Source organism: Hibiscus syriacus, unplaced genomic scaffold (assembly GCF_006381635.1).
Source record: "Hibiscus syriacus cultivar Baekdansim isolate YM2019G1 unplaced genomic scaffold, ASM638163v2 tig00110429_pilon, whole genome shotgun sequence".
In the NCBI taxonomy this organism is placed as follows: domain Eukaryota; kingdom Viridiplantae; phylum Streptophyta; class Magnoliopsida; order Malvales; family Malvaceae; genus Hibiscus; species Hibiscus syriacus.
The window spans coordinates 9,689,819-9,713,688 of NW_024062733.1; the positions used below are offsets into that span (position 1 = coordinate 9,689,819).

A 23,870-nucleotide genomic window follows, 5' to 3' on the forward strand; every position below is an offset into this window, starting at 1 on the left:
CTAATGGTCACTGAACTTTTCTAAAGCTTTCATTTTGGTCCCCCAACTTTTAAAACTTGCAATATAATCCCCCCAACATTTAGTTCGTTTGCAATATGGTCCCTCAACATTTAGTCAGTTTGCAATATGGTCCCTGACTAACTGTTGGGGGACTATATTGCAAACAGAATAAATGTTGGGGGACTGTATTGCAAGTTTTAAAAGTTGGGGGACCTAAATGAAAGTTTTAGAAAAGTTCAGTGACCATTAGTATACTCTACGCTAAAAAAATTTCTTTTATTGTGTTTAAATAAAATCCACGTGTTATTGATGGTCTTGTCTTGTCCCTTCGATTCTCATTTGCATTTTCTGTTTTTTAACGAATAAATAATTTTTCAATCACTTAAACCACATTTATAATGAGATTTAAATATTTATTATGAGACAATAAATCAATAAACAAATATTCATATGCTAGAAAAAACAATTTTAAGTAATTATATATTTTCTGAAAATAAAAATATTAAAAATATGATAATTATATTGGATTGAATAAAAAAATAATATTTCTTAAATAAGACATCGAATTTAAAATTTACCTTCTTTTTATTTTAAAAATTCATTCCTATTTATTTTTGATATAATTAAAATCTAATTTAACTACCTACAGAGATTGGTTCAACTGGTAAGCAGTTTGATATCGTTTAAGCAATGTCTCAGGTTTGAGTTCTTTGTGTATACAGAAAATCTCCGCTGAGAGACTCACCCACCAAAACTAGGTGTGTGACCCGGTCGGTCCAAATTAATCATTACTAAACCTTGGAACTGGAGGAGAAAAAAATATAATTTAAATAAAGAAATGTTGAGATATTAAATAATAATTTTTACTTTATTATATAGTATTCCAGTATATGAAATTAAGGCAATACTATTTAAAATTTAAAAAGGGAAAAATGTAATAATTAAACGATAATTAAAAAAGAAAAGAAAATTGCAAAGCATATGAAAAATTTATAGTAATTAAACGACACTAGAGTCTAAATAATTTCTTCCATGCTTTAAGGATCTTGCATGGTATTAAATTGCGGCTGCAACGCAGTGTAACGACCGCATTGTAACGGTTTTGAAGGTCACCGCGACACAATATTAACGCAATGAAACTGCCCGCGAAAGCCGCAACACGTTAAAATATCACGTCCGCGACAGCCGCAACACGTTACGTAACGTCCGCAGTATCCGCAACCGCGACACCGCAACCGCGACAGATGCCGCAACCGCTATTTTATACTATGGGATCTTGTCTCTTGTGTTCTTCTTCTTCACAGATCTTTCAGTTCCACTGATGCCGGTACTTGATCTTCATCCAAGGGAGATGTTAAAGTAACACGCTGGTCATGGATCCTACAATAACTTTCCGATACCGAGCAAGATCTTCGCATCGAGAACGCTCTCTTCACGACGGTCTGGAGCTGGAGCGCATAAGCCGAAGAAACCGAGCTGTTTCGTCTCAGTGTGGGATCGAAGACATCATCTTCTCCTCACCACCACCGCCGTCGTTGTTGCCCTCGGCTCGATCACCACCGTCACCGACATCGTCTTCTTTCTCTGATGAAAATTGGGTGTCAGGGTTCGAGTTTTTTGGTCGGTTTTGGGGTTGGGTTCAAAGTGGGTTTCGGGTTCAGGGATGGGCTGAAGATCTGAGGGAGAAGAAGACAACATGGATATGGAACTTTCATTGCCTGCAACTTCAACTTTGATCTTGGAATATGAGTATCCGTTCATTGTTTCTTGGTTTTGTGGAACTAGAAACGGTAGGTGGGACTCGTGGGGTTTGCTAGATTGGTTTGAGCTAGGTGATAGAAGAGCCTAGCAATGGTGACAATATATATATGGGAAAAGCATAGTAATGGTCACTGAAATTTTCTAAAGATTTCATTTAGGTCCTCCAACTTTTAAAACTGACAATATAATCCCCCAACATTTAGTCTGTTTGCAATATGGTCCCTCAACATTTAGTTCGTTTGCAATATGGTCCCCGACGTAACTGTTGGGGGACCATATTACAAACGGACTAAATTTTGAGGGACTGTATTACAAGTTTTAAAAGTTGGGGAACCTAAATGAAAGATTTAGAAAAGTTCAGTGACCATTACTATACTTTACCCAAATATAATGTATAAAATTTAATGATTAAATTAAAAAAAATTAAACGTATAGTGAGTAATTTGTAATTCACCATTAAGTTTGATATTTGTAACCGACGAAGACTGGAAGAATGAGAAAGAGCGGGAGAAAGAGCATGGGTAAGTTTTATTTCATTTGTAAATAATCAAGATTCAAAGTCTTGATCTGGGATTCGATTTGCTCATTCTTATAATTGATTGCTGCAAAAAGTTAGAGATATAAAGGAAAACTAGGAGATAGAGTGAAAAAGCCGAAAGCAAACGAGAAACTTCCCCCTGAAAGCAGCAAACGAGAAACTTCCCCCTAAAAGCAGCAAACGAGAAACATGAGTTGGTATCGAGAGTCTTCCACCACTTAAGCCCTTCGATTTCTTCTCTCCACGTATGCCTAATTTCCGAGACCCATCATTCTTCCTTTAGTTTCATGCACTCTTTAAAAACAATTTCTTTCTGGATGTCATCCATTTTGTTTTGATTTAGGGTTTTGGCCATCCATTTTGCAGCGGCTTTTACAATCAGATTTCTCGCTCCCAAGGATTTCTCAAGAATGAGTCCCTGCCATATTCCCCAAATTTCGGCCATGGTTGTTTTCCCTACATTTACCATGAATCCTTGGATCCATTTTCTATCTTCGTCTCTAATTAAACCTCCTGCCGTTGCATGGCCAGTGTTTGTTTTGCAGGCTCCGTCCGAGTTAAGAATCCAGTGACCCTGAGGCGGCTTCTTCCATTTAACCCATTGGGGATCTTTGATCATCTGGTTATGTGAGTTTTCAAAAGCTGCTTTTATTTTTATAGCCAGATTTATACTGTAATGCTTAATCTGCATTGGGTTCCTGCTGTTGTAGTTGAAAGTAGAATTTTTTTCTCCTTCCATAAATTTCATAGTGTAGATGATAATATAATTCCCCAGGCGATGTCCTCCTGTCCAACTCTTCTAGAATTGCAATTTTTCTGTAACCATTAGCTGAACTCTCCTTCCCAAACGTTTTAATTGTATTTAAGTTTAGATGTATTTTTTTAATTTTCTAGATATATCATCTTTTAATTTTAATTTAAACTTCTTAAAGAAAAGTTAAGTGCTTAATAAAAATAATAATTTCATTATTTGATAATTAAAATTTGGGTAAAGTACACTAATGGTCACTGAACTTTTCTAAAGCTTTCATTTTGGTCCCCCAACTTTTAAAACTTGCAATATAATCCCCCAACATTTAGTTCGTTTGCAATATGGTCCCTCAACATTTAGTCAGTTTGCAATATGGTCCCTGACTAACTGTTGGGGGACTATATTGCAAACAGAATAAATGTTGGGGGACTGTATTGCAAGTTTTAAAAGTTGGGGGACCTAAATGAAAGTTTTAGAAAAGTTCAGTGACCATTAGTATACTCTACGCTAAAAATAAATTTCTTTTATTGTGTTTAAATAAAATCCACGTGTTATTGATGGTCTTGTCTTCTCCATTCGATTCTCATTTGCATTTTCTGTTTTTTAACGAATAAATAATTTTTCAATCACTTAAACCACATTTATAATGAGATTTAAATATTTTATTATGAGACAATAAATCAATAAACAAATATTCATATGCTAGAAAAAACAATTTTAAGTAATTATATATTTTCTGAAAATAAAAATATTAAAAATATGATAATTATATTGGATTGAATAAAAAAATAATATTTCTTAAATAAGACATCGAATTTAAAATTTACCTTCTTTTTATTTTAAAATTTATTCCTATTTAATTTTAGATATAATTAAAATCTAATTTAACTACCAACAGAGATTGGTTCAACTGGTAAGCAGTTTGATATCGTTTAAGCAATGTCTCAGGTTTGAGTTCCTGTGTATACAGAAAATCTCCGCTGAGAGACTCACCCACCAAAACTAGGTGTGTGACCCGGTCGGTCCAAATTAATCTTTACTAAACCTTGGAACTGGAGGAGAAAAAAATATAATTTAAATAAAGAAATCTTGAGATATTAAATAATAATTTTTACTTTATTATATAGTATTCCAGTATATGAAATTAAGGCAATACTATTTAAAATTTAAAAAGGGAAAAATGTAATAATTAAACGATAATTAAAAAAGAAAAGAAAAGTGCAAAGCATATGAAAAATTTATAGTAATTAAACGACACTAGAGTCTAAATAATTTCTTCCATGCTTTAAGGATCTTGCATGGTATTAAATTGCGGCTGCAACGCAGTGCAACGACCGCATTGTAACGGTTTTGAAGGTCACCGCGACACAATATTAACGCAATGAAACTGCCCGCGAAAGCCGTAACACGTTAAAATATCACGTCCGCGACAGCCGCAACACGTTACGTAACGTCCGCAGTATCCGCAACCGCGACACCGTAACCGCGACAGATGCCGCAACCGCTATTTTATACTATGGGATCTTGTCTCTTGTGTTCTTCTTCTTCACAGATCTTTCAGTTCCACTGATGCCGGTACTTGATCTTCATCCAAGGGAGATGTTAAAGTAACACGCTGGTCATGGATCCTACAATAACTTTCCGATACCGAGCAAGATCTTCGCATCGAGAACGCTCTCTTCACGACGGTCTGGAGCTGGAGCGCATAAGCCGAAGAAACCGAGCTATTTCATCTCAGTGTGGGATCGAAGACATCATCTTCTCCTCACCACCACCGCCGTCGTTGTTGCCCTCGGCTCGATCACCACCGTCACCGACATCGTCTTCTTTCTCCGATGAAAATTGGGTGTCAGGGTTTGAGTTTTTGGTCGGTTTTGGGGTTGGGTTCAAAGTGGGTTTTGGGTTCAGGGATGGGCTGAAGATCTGAGGGAGAAGAAGACAACATGGATATGGAACTTTCATTGCCTGCAACTTCAACTTTGATCTTGGAATATGAGTATCCGTTCATTGTTTCTTGGTTTTGTGGAACTAGAAACGGTAGGTGGGACTCGTGGGGTTTGCTAGATTGGTTTGAGCTAGGTGATAGAAGAGCCTAGCAATGGTGACAATATATATATGGGAAAAGCATAGTAATGGTCACTGAAATTTTCTAAAGATTTCATTTAGGTCCTCCAACTTTTAAAACTTGCAATATAATCCCCCAACATTTAGTCTGTTTGCAATATGTTCCCTCAACATTTAGTTCGTTTGCAATATGGTCCCCGACGTAACTGTTGGGGGACCATATTGCAAACGGACTAAATGTTGAGGGACTGTATTACAAGTTTTAAAAGTTGGGGAACCTAAATGAAAGATTTAGAAAAGTTCAGTGACCATTACTATACTTTACCCAAAATATAATGTATAAAATTTAATGATTAAATTAAAAAAAATTAAACGTATAGTGAGTAATTTGTAATTCACCATTAAGTTTGAAATTTGTAACCGACGAAGACTGGAAGAATGAGAAAGAGCGGGAGAAAGAGCATGGGTAAGTTTTATTTCATTTGTAAATAATCAAGATTCAAAGTCTTGATCTGGGATTCGATTTGCTCATTCTTATAATTGATTGCTGCAAAAAGTTAGAGATATAAAGGAAAACTAGGAGATAGAGTGAAAAAGCCGAAAGCAAACGAGAAACTTCCCCCTGAAAGCAGCAAACGAGAAACTTCCCCCTGAAAGCAGCAAACGAGAAACATGAGTTGGTATCGAGAGTCTTCCACCACTTAAGCCCTTCGATTTCTTCTCTCCACGTATGCCTAATTTCCGAGACCCATCATTCTTCCTTTAGTTTCATGCACTCTTTAAAAACAATTTCTTTCTGGATGTCATCCATTTTGTTTTGATTTAGGGTTTTGGCCATCCATTTTGCAGCGGCTTTTACAATCAGATTTCTCGCTCCCAAGGATTTCTCAAGAATGAGTCCCTGCCATATTCCCAAAATTTCGGCCATGGTTGTTTTCCCTACATTTACCATGAATCCTTGGATCCATTTTCTATCTTCGTCTCTAATTAAACCTCCTGCCGTTGCATGGCCAGTGTTTGTTTTGCAGGCTTCGTCCGAGTTAAGAATCCAGTGACCCTGAGGCGGCTTCTTCCATTTAACCCATTGGGGATCTTTGATCATCTGGTTATGTGAGTTTTCAAAAGCTGCTTTTATTTTTATAGCCAGATTTATACTGTAATGCTTAATCTGCATTGGGTTCCTGCTGTTGTAGTTGAAAGTAGAATTGTTTTTCTCCTTCCATAAATTTCATAGTGTAGATGATAATATAATTCCCCAGGCGATGTCCTCCTGTCCAACTCTTCTAGAATTGCAATTTTTCTGTAACCATTAGCTGAACTCTCCTTCCCAAACGTTTTAATTGTATTTAAGTTTAGATGTATTTTTTTAATTTTCTAGATATATCATCTTTTAATTTTAATTTAAACTTCTTAAAGAAAAGTTAAGTGCTTAATAAAAATAATAATTTCATTATTTGATAATTAAAATTTGGGTAAAGTATACTAATGGTCACTGAACTTTTCTAAAGCTTTCATTTAGGTCCCCCAACTTTTAAAACTTGCAATATAATCCCCCAACATTTAGTTCGTTTGCAATATGGTCCCTCAACATTTAGTCAGTTTGCAATATGGTCCCTGACTAACTGTTGGGGGACTATATTGCAAATAGACTAAATGTTGGGGGACTGTATTGCAAGTTTTAAAAGTTGGGGGACCTAAATGAAAGTTTTAGAAAAGTTCAGTGACCATTAGTATACTCTACGCTAAAAATAAATTTCTTTTATTGTGTTTAAATAAAATCCACGTGTTATTGATGGTCTTGTCTTGTCCCTTCGATTCTCATTTGCATTTTCTGTTTTTTAACGAATAAATAATTTTTCAATCACTTAAACCACATTTATAATGAGATTTAAATATTTTATTATGAGACAATAAATCAATAAACAAATATTCATATGCTAGAAAAAACAATTTTAAGTAATTATATATTTTCTGAAAATAAAAATATTAAAAATATGATAATTATATTGGATTGAATAAAAAAATAATATTTCTTAAATAAGACATCGAATTTAAAATTTACCTTCTTTTTATTTTAAAAATTCATTCCTATTTAATTTTAGATATAATTAAAATCTAATTTAACTACCAACAGAGATTGGTTCAACTGGTAAGCAGTTTGATATCGTTTAAGCAATGTCTCAGGTTTGAGTTCCTGTGTATACAGAAAATCTCCGCAGAGAGACTCACCCACCAAAACTAGGTGTGTGACCCGGTCGGTCCAAATTAATCATTACTAAACCTTGGAACTGGAGGAGAAAAAAATATAATTTAAATAAAGAAATCTTGAGATATTAAATAATAATTTTTACTTTATTATATAGTATTCCAGTATATGAAATTAAGGCAATACTATTTAAAATTTAAAAAGGGAAAAATGTAATAATTAAACGATAATTAAAAAAGAAAAGAAAAGTGCAAAGCATATGAAAAATTTATAGTAATTAAACGACACTAGAGTCTAAATAATTTCTTCCATGCTTTAAGGATCTTGCATGGTATTAAATTGCGGCTGCAACGCAGTGTAACGACCGCATTGTAACGGTTTTGAAGGTCACCGCGACACAATATTAACGCAATGAAACTGCCCGCGAAAGCCACAACACGTTAAAATATCACGTCCGCGACAGCCGCAACACGTTACGTAACGTCCGCAGTATCCGCAACCGCGACACCGCAACCGCGACAGATGCCGCAACCGCTATTTTATACTATGGGATCTTGTCTCTTGTGTTCTTCTTCTTCACAGATCTTTCAGTTCCACTGATGCCCGGTACTTGATCTTCATCCAAGGGAGATGTTAAAGTAACACGCTGGTCATGGATCCTATAATAACTTTCAGATACCGAGCAAGATCTTCGCATCGAGAACGCTCTCTTCACGACGGTCTGGAGCTGGAGCGCATAAGCCGAAGAAACCGAGCTGTTTCGTCTCAGTGTGGGATCGAAGACATCATCTTCTCCTCACCACCACCACCGTCGTTGTTGCCCTCGGCTCGATCACCACCGTCACCGACATCGTCTTCTTTCTCTGATGAAAATTGGGTGTCAGGGTTCGAGTTTTTGGTCGGTTTTGGGGTTGGGTTCAAAGTGGGTTTCGGGTTCAGGGATGGGCTGAAGATCTGAGGGAGAAGAAGACAACATGGGTATGGAACTTTCATTGCTTGCAACTTCAACTTTGATCTTGGAATATGAGTATCCGTTCATTGTTTCTTGGTTTTGTGGAACTAGAAACGGTAGGTGGGACTCGTGGGGTTTGCTAGATTGGTTTGAGCTAGGTGATAGAAGAGCCTAGCAATGGTGACAATATATATATGGGAAAAGCATAGTAATGGTCACTGAAATTTTCTAAAGATTTCATTTAGGTCCTTCAACTTTTAAAACTTACAATATAATCCCCCAACATTTAGTCCATTTGCAATATGGTCCCTCAACATTTAGTCCGTTTGCAATATGGTCCCCAACGTAACTGTTGGGGGACCATATTGCAAACGGACTAAATTTTGAGGGATTGTATTACAAGTTTTAAAAGTTGGGGAACCTAAATGAAAGATTTAGAAAAGTTCAGTGACCATTACTATACTTTACCCAAAATATAATGTATAAAATTTAATGATTAAATTAAAAAAAAATTAAACGTATAGTGAGTAATTTGTAATTCACCATTAAGTTTGAAATTTGTAACCGACGAAGACTGGAAGAATGAGAAAGAGCGGGAGAAAGAGCATGGGTAAGTTTTATTTCATTTGTAAATAATCAAGATTCAAAGTCTTGATCTGGGATTCGATTTGCTCATTCTTATAATTGATTGCTGCAAAAAGTTAGAGATATAAAGGAAAACTAGGAGATAGAGTGAAAAAGCCGAAAGCAAACGAGAAACTTCCCCCTGAAAGCAGCAAACGAGAAACTTCCCCCTGAAAGCAGCAAACGAGAAACATGAGTTGGTATCGAGAGTCTTCCACCACTTAAGCCCTTCGATTTCTTCTCTCCACGTATGCCTAATTTCCAAGACCCATCATTCTTCCTTTAGTTTCATGCACTCTTTAAAAACAATTTCTTTCTGGATGTCATCCATTTTGTTTTGATTTAGGGTTTTGGCCATCCATTTGCAGCGGCTTTTACAATCAGATTTCTCGCTCCCAAGGATTTTTGAAGAATGAGTCCCTGCCATATTCCCCAAATTTCGGCCATGGTTGTTTTCCCTACATTTACCATGAATCCTTGGATCCATTTTCTATCTTCGTCTCTAATTAAACCTCCTGCCGTTGCATGGCCAGTGTTTGTTTTGCAGGCTCCGTCCGAGTTAAGAATCCAGTGACCCTGAGGCGGCTTCTTCCATTTAACCCATTGGGGATCTTTGATCATCTGGTTATGTGAGTTTTCAAAAGCTGCTTTTATTTTTATAGCCAGATTTATACTGTAATGCTTAATCTGCATTGGGTTCCTGCTGTTGTAGTTGAAAGTAGAATTGTTTTTCTCCTTCCATAAATTTCATAGTGTAGATGATAATATAATTCCCCAGGCGATGTCCTCCTGTCCAACTCTTCTAGAATTGCAATTTTTCTGTAACCATTAGCTGAACTCTCCTTCCCAAACGTTTTAATTGTATTTAAGTTTAGATGTATTTTTTTAATTTTCTAGATATATCATCTTTTAATTTTAATTTAAACTTCTTAAAGAAAAGTTAAGTGCTTAATAAAAATAATAATTTCATTATTTGATAATTAAAATTTAGGTAAAGTATACTAATGGTCACTGAACTTTTCTAAAGCTTTCATTTAGGTCCCCCAACTTTTAAAACTTGCAATATAATCCCCCAACATTTAGTTCGTTTGCAATATGGTCCCTCAACATTTAGTCAGTTTGCAATATGGTCCCTGACTAACTGTTGGGGGACTATATTGCAAACAGACTAAATGTTGGGGGACTGTATTGTAAGTTTTAAAAGCTGGGGGACCTAAATGAAAGTTTTAGAAAAGTTCAGTGACCATTAGTATACTTTACGCTAAAAATAAATTTCTTTTATTGTGTCTAAATAAAATCCACGTGTTATTGATGGTCTTGTCTTGTCCCTTCGATTCTCATTTGCATTTTCTGTTTTTTAACGAATAAATAATTTTTCAATCACTTAAACCACATTTATAATGAGATTTAAATATTTTATTATGAGACAATAAATCAATAAACAAATATTCATATGCTAGAAAAAATAATTTTAAGTAATTATATATTTTCTGAAAATAAAAATATTAAAAATATGATAATTATATTGGATTGAATAAAAAAATAATATTTCTTAAATAAGACATCGAATTTAAAATTTACCTTCTTTTTATTTTAAAAATTCATTCCTATTTAATTTTACATATAATTAAAATCTAATTTAACTACCAACAGAGATTGGTTCAACTGGTAAGCAGTTTGATATCGTTTAAGCAATGTCTCAGGTTTGAGTTCCTGTGTATACAGAAAATCTCCGCTGAGAGACTCACCCACCAAAACTAGGTGTGTGACCCGGTCGGTCCAAATTAATCATTACTAAACCTTGGAACTGGAGGAGAAAAAAATATAATTTAAATAAAGAAATCTTGAGATATTAAATAATAATTTTTACTTTATTATATAGTATTCCAGTATATGAAATTAAGGCAATACTATTTAAAATTTAAAAAGGGAAAAAATGTAATAATTAAACGATAATTAAAAAAGAAAAGAAAATTGCAAAGCATATGAAAAATTTATAGTAATTAAACGACACTAGAGTCTAAATAATTTCTTCCATGCTTTAAGGATCTTGCATGGTATTAAATTGCGGCTGCAACGCAGTGTAACGACCGCATTGTAACGGTTTTGAAGGTCACCGCGACACAATATTAACGCAATGAAACTGCCCGCGAAAGCCGCAACACGTTAAAATATCACGTCCGCGACATCCGCAACACGTTACGTAACGTCCGCAGTATCCACAACCGCGACACCGCAACCGCGACAGATGCCGCAACCGCTATTTTATACTATGGGATCTTGTCTCTTGTGTTCTTCTTCTTCACAGATCTTTCAGTTCCACTGATGCCCGGTACTTGATCTTCATCCAAGGGAGATGTTAAAGTAACACGCTGGTCATGGATCCTACAACAACTTTCTGATACCGAGCAAGATCTTCGCATCGAGAACGCTCTCTTCACGACGGTCTGGAGCTGGAGCGCATAAGCCGAAGAAACCGAGCTGTTTCGTCTCAGTGTGGGATCGAAGACATCATCTTCTCCTCACCACCACCGCCGTCGTTGTTGCCCTCGGCTCGATCACCACCGTCACCGACATCGTCTTCTTTCTCCGATGAAAATTGGGTGTCAGGGTTCGAGTTTTTGGTCGGTTTTGGGGTTGGGTTCAAAGTGGGTTTCAGGTTCAGGGATGGGCTGAAGATCTGAGGGAGAAGAAGATAACATGGGTATGGAACTTTCATTGCCTGCAACTTCAACTTTGATCTTGGAATATGAGTATCCGTTCATTGTTTCTTGGTTTTGTGGAACTAGAAACGGTAGGTGGGACTCGTGGGGTTTGCTAGATTGGTTTGAGCTAGGTGATAGAAGAGCCTAGCAATGGTGACAATATATATATGGGAAAAGCATAGTAATGGTCACTGAAATTTTCTAAAGATTTCATTTAGGTCCTCCAACTTTTAAAACTTGCAATATAATCCCCCAACATTTAGTCTGTTTGCAATATGGTCCCTCAACATTTAGTTCGTTTGCAATATGGTCCCCGACGTAACTGTTGGGGGACCATATTGCAAACGGACTAAATTTTGAGGGACTGTATTACAAGTTTTAAAAGTTGGGGAACCTAAATGAAAGATTTAGAAAAGTTCAGTGACCATTACTATACTTTACCCAAAATATAATGTATAAAATTTAATGATTAAATTAAAAAAAAATTAAACGTATAGTGAGTAATTTGTAATTCACCATTAAGTTTGAAATTTGTAACCGATGAAGACTGGAAGAATGAGAAAGAGCGGGAGAAAGAGCATGGGTAAGTTTTATTTCATTTGTAAATAATCAAGATTCAAAGTCTTGATCTGGGATTCGATTTGCTCATTCTTATAATTGATTGCTGCAAAAAGTTAGAGATATAAAGGAAAACTAGGAGATAGAGTGAAAAAGCCGAAAGCAAACGAGAAACTTCCCCCTGAAAGCAGCAAACGAGAAACTTCCCCCTGAAAGCAGCAAACGAGAAACATGAGTTGGTATCGAGAGTCTTCCACCACTTAAGCCCTTCGATTTCTTCTCTCCACGTATGCCTAATTTTCGAGACCCATCATTCTTCCTTTAGTTTCATGCACTCTTTAAAAACAATTTCTTTCTGGATGTCATCCATTTTGTTTTGATTTAGGGTTTTGGCCATCCATTTTGCAGCGGCTTTTACAATCAGATTTCTCGCTCCCAAGGATTTCTCAAGAATGAGTCCCTGCCATATTCCCCAAATTTCGGCCATGGTTGTTTTCCCTACATTTACCATGAATCCTTGGATCCATTTTCTATCTTCGTCTCTAATTAAACCTCCTGCCGTTGCATGGCCAGTGTTTGTTTTGCAGGCTCCGTCCGAGTTAAGAATCCAGTGACCCTGAGGCGGCTTCTTCCATTTAACCCATTGGGGATCTTTGATCATCTGGTTATGTGAGTTTTCAAAAGCTGCTTTTATTTTTATAGCCAGATTTATACTGTAATGCTTAATCTGCATTGGGTTCCTGTTGTTGTAGTTGAAAGTAGAATTGTTTTTCTCCTTCCATAAATTTCATAGTGTAGATGATAATATAATTCCCCAGGCGATGTCCTCCTGTCCAACTCTTCTAGAATTGCAATTTTTCTGTAACCATTAGCTGAACTCTCCTTCCCAAACGTTTTAATTGTATTTAAGTTTAGATGTATTTTTTTTAATTTTCTAGATATATCATCTTTTAATTTTAATTTAAACTTCTTAAAGAAAAGTTAAGTGCTTAATAAAAATAATAATTTCATTATTTGATAATTAAAATTTAGGTAAAGTATACTAATGGTCACTGAACTTTTCTAAAGCTTTCATTTAGGTCCCCCAACTTTTAAAACTTGCAATATAATCCCCCAACATTTAGTTCGTTTGCAATATGGTCCCTCAACATTTAGTCAGTTTGCAATATGGTCCCTGACTAACTGTTGGGGGACTATATTGCAAACAGACTAAATGTTGGGGGACTGTATTGCAAGTTTTAAAAGTTGGGGGACCTAAATGAAAGTTTTAGAAAATTTCAGTGACCATTAGTATACTTTACGCTAAAAATAAATTTCTTTTATTGTGTCTAAATAAAATCCACGTGTTATTGATGGTCTTGTCTTGTCCCTTCGATTCTCATTTGCATTTTCTGTTTTTTAACGAATAAATAATTTTTCAATCACTTAAACCACATTTATAATGAGATTTAAATATTTTATTATGAGACAATAAATCAATAAACAAATATTCATATGCTAGAAAAAACAATTTTAAGTAATTATATATTTTCTGAAAATAAAAATATTAAAAATATGATAATTATATTGGATTGAATAAAAAAATTAATATTTCTTAAATAAGACATCGAATTTAAAATTTACCTTCTTTTTATTTTAAAAATTCATTCCTATTTAATTTTAGATATAATTAAAATCTAATTTAACTACCAACAGAGATTGGTTCAACTCGTAAGCAGTTTGATATCGTTTAAGCAATGTCTCAGGTTTGAGTTCCTGTGTATACAGAAAATCTCCGCTGAGAGACTCACCCACCAAAACCAGGTGTGTGACCCGGTCGCTCCAAATTAATCATGACTAAACCTTGGAACTGGAGGAGAAAAAATCTAATTTAAATAAAGAAATCTTGAGAGATTAAATAATAATTTTTACTTTATTATATAGTATTCCAGTATATGAAATTAAGGCAATACTATTTAAAAAGGGAAAAATGTAATAATTAAACGATAATTAAAAAAGAAAAGAAAATTGCAAAGCATATGAAAAATTTATAGTAATTAAACGACACTAGAGTCTAAATAATTTCTTCCATGCTTTAAGGATCTTGCATGGTATTAAATTGTGGCTGCAACGCAGTGTAACGACCGCATTGTAACGGTTTTGAAGGTCATCTCGACGCAATATTAACGCAATGTAACTGCCCGCGAAAGTCGCAACACGTTAAAAAATCACGTCCGCGACAGCCGCAACACGTTACGTAACGTTCGCAGTATCCGCAACCGCGACACCGCAACCGCGATAGATGTCGCAACCGCTATTTTATACTATGGGATCTTGTCTCTTGTGTTCTTCTTCTTCTTCACAGATCTTTCAGTTCCACTAATGCCTGGTACTTGATCTTCATCCAAGGGAGATGTTAAAGTAACACGCTGGTCATGGATCCTACAATAACTTTCCGATACCGAGCAAGATCTTCGCATCGAGAACGCTCTCTTCACGGCGGTCTGGAGCTGGAGCGCATAAGCCGAAGAAACCGAGCTGTTTCGTATCAGTGTGGGATCGAAGACATCATCTTCTCCTCACCACCACCGCCGTCGTTGTTGCCCTCGGCTCGATCACCACCGTCACCGACGTCGTCTTCTTTCTCCGATGAAAATTGGGTGTCGGGGTTCGAGTTTTTGGTCGGTTTTGGGGTTGGGTTTAAAGTGGGTTTCGGGTTCAGGGATGGGCTGAAGATCTGAGGGAGAAGAAGACAACATGGATATGGAACTTTCATTACCTGCAACTTCAACTTTGATCTTGGAATATGAGTATCCGTTCATTGTTTCTTGGTTTTGTGGAACTGGAAACGGTAGGTGGGACTCGTGGGGTTTGCTAGATTGGTTTGAGCTAGGTGATAGAAGAGCCTAGCAATGGTGACAATATATATATGGGTAAAGCATAGTAATGGTCACTGAAATTTTCTAAAGATTTCATTTAGGTCCTCCAACTTTTAAAACTTGCAATATAATCCCCCAACATTTAGTCCGTTTACAATATGGTCCCTCAATATTTAGTCCGTTTGCAATATGGTCCCCGACGTAACTGTTGGGGGACCATATTGAAAACGGACTAAATGTTGAGGGACTGTATTACAAGTTTTTAAAGTTGGGGGACCTAAATGAAAGATTTAGAAAAGTTCAGTGACCATTACTATACTTTACCCTTAAAATTTTTGAAAATATTTTTTAAAATTTTAAATATAAATTGTTTTTTTAAAAGAAGCAAACGAGAAACTTGAGTTGGTATTGAGTCTTCCACAAGCCCTTCGATGGAGAACATTGGGTTTTATTTGCTGACCAATGATCTTGATAACATACTTTCAAGGCTACCCGCCAAGTCTTTCGCTTCCGCTGCCGCCGTCTGTAACGACTGGAACGCCGCTTGCTCTCGCATTTTCTCCCGACCTAAGCTCTCCTCCGCCGTCTCCTTCAACCCTGTGCCTCTTGTAACAATCTCTTCATTTTTTCTTTTAATTCCCAATTCAAAAGAAAAGTAATTCTTTATATTCTTTTGCTGATTTTTGTTTGTAAACATTGGTGTAGGATGCTCTACAAGAGCTTTTTGAAAAGGTTATGTCAGAGCCAATTAGACCCCATTTTGTTATGGCGAGTGTTGGTACTGAATCTGGATTCGATGACATTCTCCAATTCGTATGAAGTCTAAAAACATAATCTTTCTTTCCTTCTTAGCTACTTACTTTCCAGAAATTTTTAAATTTTTTGCTCCTTGGGCAGATGGTAAAAAATTTTGGTCAAGAACACCGATTATTGTAGTTTGTGCTAAAGGAATTCTTGGACGAGATGCACGTACTCAAGAATTTAGGGAGGTTTGTTCTTTCTTTTCTATTATTAAGTACTTTCCTATTCTGTATCACTGTGATGCTTAAACTTTTATATTTTTGTTTTTGAATTCTGGTTCATGAAATGGCAGGTTGTGTGGACTGAAAATACTGATGAGGAAATTACTGTAAATACGGGCAATGAATTGACTGTTGGATTCGTTCCGGGACTTAAGGTCGACGTGATCCCTCTTTTACGACGCTCTGAGGCAGAGGTGAAATTTGTTCAGCTACTGAAACTCTAGAACATGGAAATCCTAACAAAAAGTGGTGCTTAATTTCGATATATCAAAGGAAGGAAATCTTTACCTTTTTATCAGCCACCCAATTGTTCAATGCCAATGGTTTACAAGTTCGTGAGAGATATTAAGAATTTTACATCCCCTGTGTCCGGTTCCACATCACCGCAAACAATTATATTGATAGGGGTAAGCTGCTAAATTAGGGTCTTTTAATTGGCGGCACTTTAACATGTGGCATTTTGATTTTGTAGGATATAGTGACTCGCCTGGAACCTGTCCTTAAGATGTTAGGCAAGTTTTTCCATTTCCCTATTTTCTCTTTCTCCTCCTTTTATGTTATTCAGAAGATTTGTGCATGTTTATTGTTGTTTTTGGTAATCCTGTTTGTCTCAGATCGTACAATGTCTACGGAAACAATCATTGTGGGCGAGGAAAGATGTCAGTATGTTTATAGAAGTAATGCTTCAAGAAATGTCGAACAGTCAACTGATGTTGTTGCTCTTGTTTTTGCAAGAGATAGAAGCAACAAAGCCCATGGTAACTATTCCTATGATTCTGTATTTATTAATTTTTCTCAAATTTTATGAAACTTATTAACTGTTTTAATCACTACACATGCGTATGTTTCCCTTTGCAAGTGTAATAGGATAATATAGTGTGATCTCATTCATCTCATTCCCGATAAATTCCGCATGAACTGTCTTACATTTCAATTCTAGCATGTCAAGAAGCACATGTGCAGTTGCAACATTTTTTTAAGTTGTTCTCCTGGTTTCATACTCAATCTTCCCTCCCCATTTTCTACATGCTAATTCTCTGAGGACTTGTTCTTGAATCTTCCTGTTGTTGTCTACGATGCATAATGTTCAATTATTTTCTGGTTGGTGTTGAACCATACAGTGCATCATGTGATGCCCCTTTATGGATTCTTTATGTGGTTCTATGGATTTTTTTTAACTTTTTCTCCTTATTGTTTGGTAACATAGGTTGATGCATGTTAAATTGTCAGGTATAGGGAATATTGAATTTCATTTTGCAGCGTCAAATGGTTCCACAGCAATCAGACCAAAGTTTAAGGTTGTATCCAGAACAGAGAAAGAGGATTACTATGTTACTGAGCTTGCTGCCGGAAGAGAAGGAGAGCAGGAGATTCTTGGTGCTCAACAGATGCTAGAAGTTACCAATGACTATGAGGTATGACCATGCACTTCAGTGTGTATATAAGAAAGCATGAACATATCGAAGTATTTAAAATCAATGTTGTCAAGGATGAAATGTGCACTCTAGGTGCTTAAACCCTTACATTGCCTCAGGGCTAGGCACAAAGATGTGCTAGCCTGAGTAAAGCAAAGCGCAATATGTATATGTGAGCTTTTATATACACACACAACAACAAAAAGAAGCTTAAGATATATAATAATCTCTAAACTATAGTGTAGTTTATCTACAAAACATGCAATTTGTTTATTGGTTAATATGTCTGATCTCCTTGTGGTCAGTGCTTGTTGTTGAATGCTCAAATATTACAAAGTATGGGTACTAGTATAGATATATCAAATGAAAGAGAAAAAAAAGGTGAAAAGTAAAAGAAATTAAGGAGAAATTCAACCAGGTAGGCTCTTTTATGCCTATCGCTTGACAAAAAAGTGTTCGTAGGACCACTAGCGTGTGCCTGACCAAATGGGCCTGGCCTGAAAGGGTCTTGAGGCACTTTTGTTGAAAATATGCTGATGCAGCTCGAACTGAATGTTTAATGCAGATATCTTGTGCCCCTAATCGATCCTTTGTCTTGAAGCTTCATCCCTTTCAACTAGAGTTTTGACCAATTGCATTGTGAAAGGCTTCCTTGCTCACGTAGAGCAGTGGGGAAAAAAATTCCCTGTATAAGGCTCTCACCATTTTTAACTACAGTGTAAAGAGGATGACGCCAGAAGCACCGTGCGAGTTTTTCAGGGTGAAGACGCATGGTAATCCATACGTTTTCAATTTTTCCGAAGGTAAAGATGCATAGCACTCTTGGAGTCTTCAAGTGAAGACTCCATGCGCTCTTGGAGTATTCTAAAGTACTGTAGCATTAGGCCTAATCTGGGAAATAATGTTGGAGATGGATTACTTTGGTAAATGTTTTTTTAAATAATGTTGGAGGTGGATTACTTTAAATGTTTTTTTTTCAAAGGCATTATTTCAACAATTTCCCCTTGCTGATAGAAAATAATTTCTTCCCTCTTAGTTTTCACATTGCGGTTACAAGACCACAGAACTATTCTGTTGGCTCATATAGGCGTGGGCAGACAACCTTGCAATTCCATGAAGTTGAAGAGTAAGACTTTGAAACATTTTTCCCGTCTTTGTTTGGTTTAAAATAAAATATATGGCATGGATTAATGTGTAGGGCTGGATCAAGAGAATTTCACTATCATTATTTTGTTTTCCTGTTTCCGGTCGACCATAGTGATCCACGAGAACTATTTTTTATACTAGTGGTGAAATTTTAGTGGAATGATTGTTTTATTATCTAATTGAATGAATTATTTGTTTTTTCAACGGTGAAGAATCGCAGGAGTACCTTCAGGTCGGTGCTGTAGGTATCAAAACTGGTGACTCTTTCCAATTTTACATTCCAGATCCGAGGATTGCATCATCCTCAAGAGAAGATGTCTCCTCTGCCTTTAGAATGTTGAAGTTGGAATGGGATTCAACAGTTGCTAATGTCCGTGGTAAAATGGAACCTTTCGGAGGTTTTGTCTTTGGTAACATGAGCCATGTGGGACCATTTTTTGGTCAACATAACATTGAGAGCTTCCCATTCTTGGATAACTTTCCTGGGATCCCTGTGGTCGGAATATTTGACAATGGCGATATTGGACGTGGCAACAGTAGCTTAACTGCAAATGAACGGGATCCCTATAGCACTGTTTATGTGCTTATGTCATATACTCCTCGACAACCTTAGATTTTACCCATTGCTTGGGTTATAGTGAGCATTTACAGTTTACATTTGTAGCAAAAGAAAAAAAAAAAGAAAAACCAACCTTGGAGAAAGTTGTATTTTGTAAAATTTGATATTTTCACGTTCACAGAAATCAAGGGTATTTTCCTTCCAGGCTTTCTCGGTCACAATTTAGGAGTATCCAATCCTTAAAGGTTTGAACTTATTATATATATTAATCATATATTATTATATAATTGTAACATATATTAATCATACATTATAATTAAACAAAACACAAAATTGTACGATGTAACTAATTTAACATTGTTTTTTAATTGTACGATGGAAAAGTGTTTTTTGGTGCATTAGTGAGAACAAACGACCTCATAAAAAATTCGTAATGACTATATCTGATTCAAAAGGTTATCTTTGAAATGTCTGCTTCTTTGACTTTTAACTGATATTATCTTAATCTCAAGTTGATTTTAGAGAACACTCTAGCATCTTTAAGTTGGTCAAACAAGTTGTCAACCCTAAGAAGCCAATACATATTCTCCATAGTTATTCAATTGTTGATAGTTAATACACAACCTCATCGACCTTTCTTCTTAATGAATAACATTAGTGCTCCTCACGATAATATGTCGGGGTAAACAAAGTCACGATTAGGGACGGACACGGGTCGAGTTTCGGTCAATCTGACCTAACCCGAAAATTTTACATCATCCACTCGATTCTAACCGATAAGTTTGTAATGGTTGATGAGGAATGACGATGGTGGTGTGCTTGAGAACTAAATTGATAAAATTTATAAATATGAAGTGTTAAATTTATTTGATAATTCCATATTAGGACATAATTGATAAAATATATAAAATTTGATAGTTAAATGTGTTAATATACCATGACATGTTATCATTTCCATATATAATATAATGTAATATGATCAAAACTGAAACAACGATAATATATTGATGCAAATGAAAGATTTGTGTAGTTTGGTAATCAAAACAAAAACACACTAATAATTAAATGGCCAAATAGATAATTTGCCCTTGTCCTAAAACATAAATATAAAAGTTTCTAATATATAATTTACTTTTAAAATGCTTGATTTTATTCTGCTAATTTAAATATGGTGCGGCCAAGAAAGCTAAAGCTGTTGTAAAACTCATTGGACAAAGAGTCAAATCTAAGTTCATTTTCAATGTTTTTCATAAGAATTATTTGATTTTAACTAAGGGTAAACTACATAAATGGTCATTGATGTTTAAGTAAATTTTTGTTTTCTCCACTGATGTTTTAAAAGTAACAAATTAGTTGCTTGCCGTTAATTGTCATTACTATAGGTAATGAAAATTGACGTGGCACGTTAACCTCCTACTTGGATTAAGTTTTTTGCCACGCTAAGAGCCCTTTGTCCATGTCACTCCTCTTTTTATAAACCAAATTCTTGACCCTCCAATCTCATACTTTACACATTTTTCTTCACATTGAACTTCATCGATTTGGCCACTTCTTTGAGTCTTGATATCACACTGCTCGTCATCCCTATCGTAGCCCACGACAGACCTGACAGTGAAACTTCATTCGACTCTCGAGACTATAATGACGTCAAGGGTCTTTTTCTTTCATGCTTTCTCGATTAAATGTTAGGGTTGTTCAATCAACCAAACGAATTGAACTACCTAAAATTTATTCACCGTAATATATGTATTTTTAACATTAACTGGATTGAAATTTTTGAAAGTTTTTAATTGAACCGAACAAAGTTTGGTTGATTTGGTCGGTTAACCAAATTAATTGAAATATTTTGTAAACCTTTTTAGTTAAATTAATCCGAATTCAATGGAGATATTTTTTCTTTATTTAGGTTAAAATTTGATAGGTCTAGTATGATAAAAAATATTTAGGATCATTTCTTAAAGGTTTGAGCTTAATATATATATAATAATTTTGGTTAATTTAGTTAATTAATTGATTTTGAATTGAATTAATCGATAATTGAATTTTGAAAAAAAAAATCAGTCTTTAATTGAATTAATATCAAATTAACCAATTGAATAATCGAATTAAATTTTAGTTTGGTCAATCAATTCGATTTAAACCGAAAAATGAACGCCTCTCGTTAAATTATTGAGAAATGTGGGGTAGAAGCTGAGTTGAGTCCATTATCTTTAGCATTCTGTTATCTTCAGTAATGGTTGTTAACGCCGACTGACTAATTTGTACTAAACAATAACGTTAGTAACCAATTTGTGATTTTTAAAATATAAGTGGTGAAAATGAAAACTTACTCAAACCTTAGTGACCATTTGTAAAGTTTACTTTTTATTATTTTATTGGTTAATATAATATAATAGGTCGCTAACATTTAGGGTTTTTAGTTTTAGCCTTTTAGGCTGAAGGGTGAAAAAAAAGGGATGAGACCCACATGATCTTGAGGGTAGGCGAACACGTGGCTAGGTTTGTAGGCAATGCGGATGCTGACACGTGTAATGGAGTTGGGTCTCACGTGGCTGAAAGCCACGTAAGTGTCGGGCATGTTGTCTCTTTCAGTTACGATTTAGTGATCGTTGGTCGGTGATGATCGTTATTTTAATTCGACTCTCAATTAATTTTGGTTAAATTATTTGTTTTTCATATTAACTATTTTTAGAATTCAAATTAATATTCTATTTTTTATTTTGATATCATATTATTAGTTTTAATCGTTGATTTAACTGATATAGTGATGCAATATTGTATATAATAATAGTTTGAATCTTAAAATTTATATAGTTTATCAAATTGGTCTTAATTTAAAGTAATTTAATAAATTATTAATATTTAAATATTATTATTAAATTAATAATAAATTGTTATTAAATTATTTCAATTTTAAATGAGAATCAAATTGATAGGATTTTAAAATATTAAGGATTTATTGAATTATTTTGAATTATGATCAATTTGATAGAATGTTTATGTTTTAAGGACTAAATTTATTATTATATCACATCATTGTTTCTGCTTAGTCAATAGTTAAACTTAACCGTAGGATATCAAAATAAAAAATATATATAAATTTCAATATTGTTATTTTTTTGAAAAATAGTTGAGTGACCAAAAGAGAAATATGAAAATAAATGGGATACCAAATAGATAATTTTCCCTTAACTTTAATTTGATTTTTTTATTAATCTAGAGTGATTATAAGTGATAGTATTTTTTTTCTAAAAGATTATCAACCATTTGACAATGAACGTTATCTTGCAATCGCTTATGCTCAAATATAAGACTTCTAAGGATAAAATTGATCATTTTAACCACTAAAATCATTTGATTTATATTAATTTTTAAGCAAAAAATAGAAAACAAATAGAATTATCTTATTTTTAAAGCACATAATAGAAAAGAATAAAATTATCCTATTTTTTAAGAACAAATAGAAAATAAAAATAAACACATAAATAGGAATTTTGTTAAATATTTGATTATGAAAATTTAATAATAACTTGATTTATAAAATAACCTTTTTCTAGTCTCTCATCGACGAAACTGATTTGGTGCTTGTTCGTAGTTACTGTCTTCTCCACTTGACTGCATCTACTTCGACTCCAATTGACTTTATGGATTCTATGGCTTCGATTGATTTGTAGGGTTTGAGCATTATTCATGGTCCCCGCCAGTAATGACGGGGACAATGAAAATGTTTTTCAACTCGTGGATTATGTTTTTCAAGAATAAGAAAACAATGTTATGACGGGACAAGTAATATGCAAGGAAAATTTAATAGACTTAAAAGTTTGATTCTAAGAGACAATGAAAATGTTTAAAAGTTTGATTCTAAGAGACAATGAAAATGTTTAAAAGTTTGATTCTAAGAGACAATGAAAATGTTTTTTATGTTCATTGCTTTGCACATCAACTCCAATTAGCGTTTGTTGCAATTGTTAAAAAACAAGTTTAGGTTGCCTTCTCTTTAATTTGGTTGCTGGTGTGGTTAATGTGGTTGGTGCTTCATGTAAGAGAAAAAAATCTTTAATCTAGTCAAATGATTAAAGTAAGAGAAAAATTACAAAATGGTGAAACCTTTAGTGGTCGTGGATTAAATCAAGAAACTGTTATAAAGAGAGCTGGAGATACTCGTTGGGGTTCACATTATAAAACTATTGTTAGCTTGATTACTATGTTTTCTTTTGTGATGGATGTACTTGAAATTATTAAGGAAGATGGAACACACTCAGAGCAAAGAGCTGAAGCTTGTATGTTGTTGAGTTTTTTACGGTCATTTGAGTTTGTATTTAATTTGCATTTGATGGAAAATATATTAGGGGTCATTAATGAATTATCTCAAGCATTGCAACGGAGTGATCAAGACATTGTGAATGCTTAATAATCGTTTTTTCTTAGACAAGTACAGAGTTACTTCTTTGTGTGGCTTTCTTTTGATAAGAAAAAATTGATTCCTTTTGTTGAATTTTATCATTGTGAATTTTCTACACAAGATTTTATGCTGCTTGATTGTTAGCTTGAGAATTATATTATTGATGTTCGTTCAGATGAAAGATTTTGTAATCTAAAAGGAATTTCTGATTTATCTGACAAGATGGTTGAGACGATGAAACATGTTATGTACCCACTTGTGTATTTACTTTTGAATATAGTTTTGGTTTTACAGGTTGCAACCGTAACA

General features: G+C 34.6%; 1 protein-coding gene and 1 long non-coding RNA gene across 2 annotated transcripts; both read left to right on the forward strand.

Annotated features, from left to right (window-relative positions):
- Positions 1-15,754: 15,754 nt before the first annotated feature.
- LOC120124849 lies at positions 15,755-16,436 on the forward strand. Its single transcript, XR_005516307.1, has 3 exons — positions 15,755-15,830; positions 15,915-16,006; positions 16,111-16,436. It is a non-coding gene; the product is annotated as an uncharacterized LOC120124849 (long non-coding RNA).
- Positions 16,437-16,654: 218 nt separating this feature from the next.
- LOC120124848 lies at positions 16,655-18,572 on the forward strand. Its single transcript, XM_039143421.1, has 4 exons — positions 16,655-16,797; positions 17,270-17,454; positions 18,020-18,257; positions 18,491-18,572. The coding sequence occupies exons 1-3, from the start codon at positions 16,662-16,664 to the stop codon at positions 18,080-18,082; spliced, it is 384 nt and encodes a 127-aa protein (XP_038999352.1). The 5' UTR covers positions 16,655-16,661; the 3' UTR covers positions 18,083-18,257; positions 18,491-18,572.
- Positions 18,573-23,870: the final 5,298 nt, after the last annotated feature.